At 45.5% G+C, this 3,706-nt stretch overlaps 1 protein-coding gene across 1 annotated transcript in view; it reads left to right on the forward strand.

Annotated features, from left to right (window-relative positions):
• The first annotated feature begins 1,690 nt into the window (after nt 1-1,690).
• Nucleotides 1,691-3,706, forward strand: part of ASPG (asparaginase) — a 53,581-nt gene continuing 51,565 nt past the window's right edge. Inside the window, exons 1-2 of the mRNA XM_009280984.1 lie at nt 1,691-1,812; nt 2,703-2,766. Of these exons, the coding sequence (XP_009279259.1) occupies nt 1,691-1,812; nt 2,703-2,766 (186 nt within the window). The remainder of the gene's footprint in view (nt 1,813-2,702; nt 2,767-3,706) is intronic.

A 3,706-nucleotide genomic window follows, 5' to 3' on the forward strand; every position in this document is an offset into this window, starting at 1 on the left:
CTGGGCAAAGAGAAAGACCTGGGGTGGGGCAAACATGTTCTGCAGATTAACACCCAGCTGTGTTGGCAGATGGTGTTGGCAGGACTCGGGCTTCTACAGCTAGGAAGCCGTCTTTGGGGAACAAGGACTGCCAGAGATGGGTTCCACGTAGCAGAGAGGCATCATCATCTTTGTCAATGGGCTTGCAAAATGATTGAGGGAGACTTTAGTTAGGTCCATCAGTGGGTGGAAGCATACACCAAATAGAGCAACAGGAGAGGTTCTCTCCCACCCAAGGAAGTAGGACAACCAAGGGCCTCCCTCAAGTGCCTGTATACTAACGCAGGCAGCTTGGGAATCCAACAGGACAAACTGGATGTCTGTGCAGTTGAAGAGTTGTGATGATATGGGAACTAGAGACATGACGAGAAAGTTCATGTGAAGGAAGTATTCCAATGCATAGACACAGGCTTTTTCACAAAGACAACGAAGATGAGGGCTGGGTTTGCGCTCTATGTAAAGGGATGCACAGAGTGCTATGGATTAAGGTTTACAGGCTTTTTGAGAGCTTTCTAGTCAGGATCACAGTGAGGGCTGCAATGGCAATGTCATGATCGGTGCCTACGCTAGGCCACCTCATCAAGGACAGGAGGTGGGTGAAGCCCCCTTCAACTAGGGAGAAGCTGTCTCTTGATTGCAGGTCCTGGTTCTCATGGGGGACTCTACAACCCCAACATCTGAGAGGGCAATGTGGAGGAGGGACAAGCAATCCAGGAGATTTTATGGACATCAAGGACAATTTTTTTGACAAAGGTGCTACACAGGCTGAATACAGGAGGTTCTCTCCTGGATCTGCTACTCACAAACAAGAGGGAGCTGGTCAGGGAATGACAGTCAAGGGCAGCCTTGGCTGCAGTGTCTGAGATAGCAGCGTTTAGGATCCTCAAGGAAAAGGTGCAGCTGTTATTACTGGGAGGCAGGGCCTGCCATGATGGGGATTTTTCTGAGACAGCACACGAGTCCCAAATAAACAAGCATTGATTTATGCTGCAGCTACAAAGTAATCCATCTGTTACTAACTAAAAATTAAGCATTAATCAAACATTAGTCAAGCCTTATTAGATATATGATACTATGAGTCTGATACTGTTGTTGGCTACAATCGCTGCTATCTTTAGTTCTTGGTCTTCTTGCAACTAAGGAAAGCCAATGGGTATTACAAAATATTTCCTACTTTCAATCAAGCAGTTCTGTGGTATATCTCGATGCAAGGATGTGTTTCACAATCAGGCCTTCATATTACAGCCTACATTGGAGGGAGTGCATAAAATTTATTTCTGTTGGAATAGTAGGTCATAGAAATTGGAAGCAGAAGAAATTGCTTGGACCATCCTATAATACATAATTTTACCTTGAAATTGAGTTAAATTTTGTAGAAAAGTTGCAGCACAGGGTACAAATTAAGTTCATATGACTTGGAGCCAAAAATCCCCACCACTTTCATACAGGAAGCATGTTCTTCCTTTGGCTTACTAAGTAACTCAGGCACTTACACTACATGTTTTGCCTCAAGGTACTTGTCCGGCAGCTCGTTCTCAGCTCATGCAGACGGTCCTTCTCAGCAGTTACTGTCCTCAGTAACTGGCTCATTGGTTTTTCGCCAGTTACTTTGCTAGTTTTGCTTTATAGTTGGCTTGTAATAACAAATCTCATGACAACAGACCTCAAGACTTACCAGATTTCCTTGAAACCAACTTCAGCCTCCTTATACTTGATCTCACACCTGATCCTCAAAAGAAACTACCATATACCTTCCAAACCTGACTCTTGGAAGTAAAACCAGTATCTGAGCTAGACACCAATACAGGGCTTACTATAGATAATTTTGTTTTATGCCAGAGCTTAATCTGCTCCCCTTCCCACAATTAACCTCTTGGAGTTCCAGAGCCTGTAAGGTACACATCTCTAACTTGTTCTGTAAAATACCTATAACATCACCTTTTTCATCACACCTCCCCACTTCCTTTACCTGCAAAATTGCCCTCTAACCCAGATGTATCAACTATTTTTACCTAGACAATAAACCCTAAATTTGTATTTAGTTTTAAAGCTTAATGCTTCTATTTTGAAGCACTGGAGTTGAAGAAGGCCTTGTATGTCTGAAAGCTTAGGAAGACTGTTAGAGGAAGATGGAGGAAAATTTGAGAAACGCCTAGTCCATCGTTGGTAACAAACAGGTGAAATATAAACTGGAGCTCAGTTAAGTCTACAATCTAGAAAAAGATGGAGACGAGTCTTCTGCGCCCTAAACTGGTAATTCACCACTCTCTCTGTTACGATATTTATTACAAATAACAGCTCTTTTCTCACCAGTTCGGCTTTGTACGTACTAAGGACTGGAGGAACTGCTGGTATTGTAAGACCAGAAGGCATGACTCTTTTCCACAGCCATATAAATTTGAGCATTACTCCATCTATTTTGATGACACTAGCAATTCTACTACGGCATTACCATCACCAGGGCTATGGGCAGTAACACTGCTGCTGTTTCTCATGGAGCACTGAAGTGAGGTAGATGTGTATACCTTGTCAGTGTTTCCTAAACCTGTTTCCTCTATGTTCTTCTCTGCATCAGCAAAGACTCTAAAGTATCCCTACTGCATGGAAAAAGTCCATTTCAGGATCGTGGTATTCAGCTCCTGGCGATAACCAGCTTTTTGCAGATACGGCCAACGCGATGATCATCAGGATAAAACAGACACATTCAGAGCTTCTGAGGTTGAAGTAGTAAGCTTCCCCCTCCTCTTTATTCTCATTTCTTTTTCAGAGGTCCCAGCTACATGGATAGAGATAACATTGTCATATGCACAACTGGGCATCCGTGTTGACCATTAACTTGTTTTTCCCTGAACACTTTTGGCAAGACCATTGAGAAACAGAAGTTGTCTTTTGCAACTGCATGTTGCATCTGGTTGTATCAAGAATCATTTTGTGGTCACAGGTTTCCAGGAAATACCAGTCCTTGAGGGCGAATGTCCTCAAAGGGACAGAACAGCTCAAATAAAGGAGTTTGTCGGCTAATACTACCATACAGTCTACATGAGAGGACTGCATATGGATGCTCAGTTTAACTAAGAGATCAGTCTGGACAGGTTGTGGTTTTGCAGGCTGCTGACTGTTACTTAGTCCACATCTTTGCCCAAGGAGACCCTTCCAGCACAACCCTTGTTTTGTGTATTACAGCTGTTAGCAGGCAGTATTGTACCAGACTGTCCCCATTTGGCCCAGGGCTCGATGCACAGCCTGGAGGTGGAAGCTCTTTCCTCTCTTGCAAGAAAACTTGGATGAAAACCAAGGGTCCAGATTAGGAAGCTGAAATTCTACGAATGAGTCACCTCAGACTCAAAAGTAAGCAGAGGAATTTCCCACCTTCTTCCCCAAAAGCTTTCTGGAGAAAAGAGGGGACGACACAGCTCTCCTCGCCGGGGGTGACCCCGAGCCCTGTTTACCCCCTTCTCCTCTCCGGGCCTAAAACGCGCCGCTGCTCTTTGCTTCCTCTTCAAGCATGAAGAACCTTGACGTTTCCCCCCGGTGGCTGGCGCTGCCCCACGGCCGCAGCGGCGCAAAGTACAAGGGGTGGTGCCGCACGCTGGCGGCGGTGCCAGGTCTCGCCCCGGCCCAGCCCGGCCCGACCCCTCTCCCTCACCTCCCCCCGCGGCGAGGGGCC

This window comes from Aptenodytes forsteri, unplaced genomic scaffold (assembly GCF_000699145.1).
Source record: "Aptenodytes forsteri isolate BGI_AS27 unplaced genomic scaffold, ASM69914v1 Scaffold193, whole genome shotgun sequence".
Taxonomy (NCBI): domain Eukaryota; kingdom Metazoa; phylum Chordata; class Aves; order Sphenisciformes; family Spheniscidae; genus Aptenodytes; species Aptenodytes forsteri.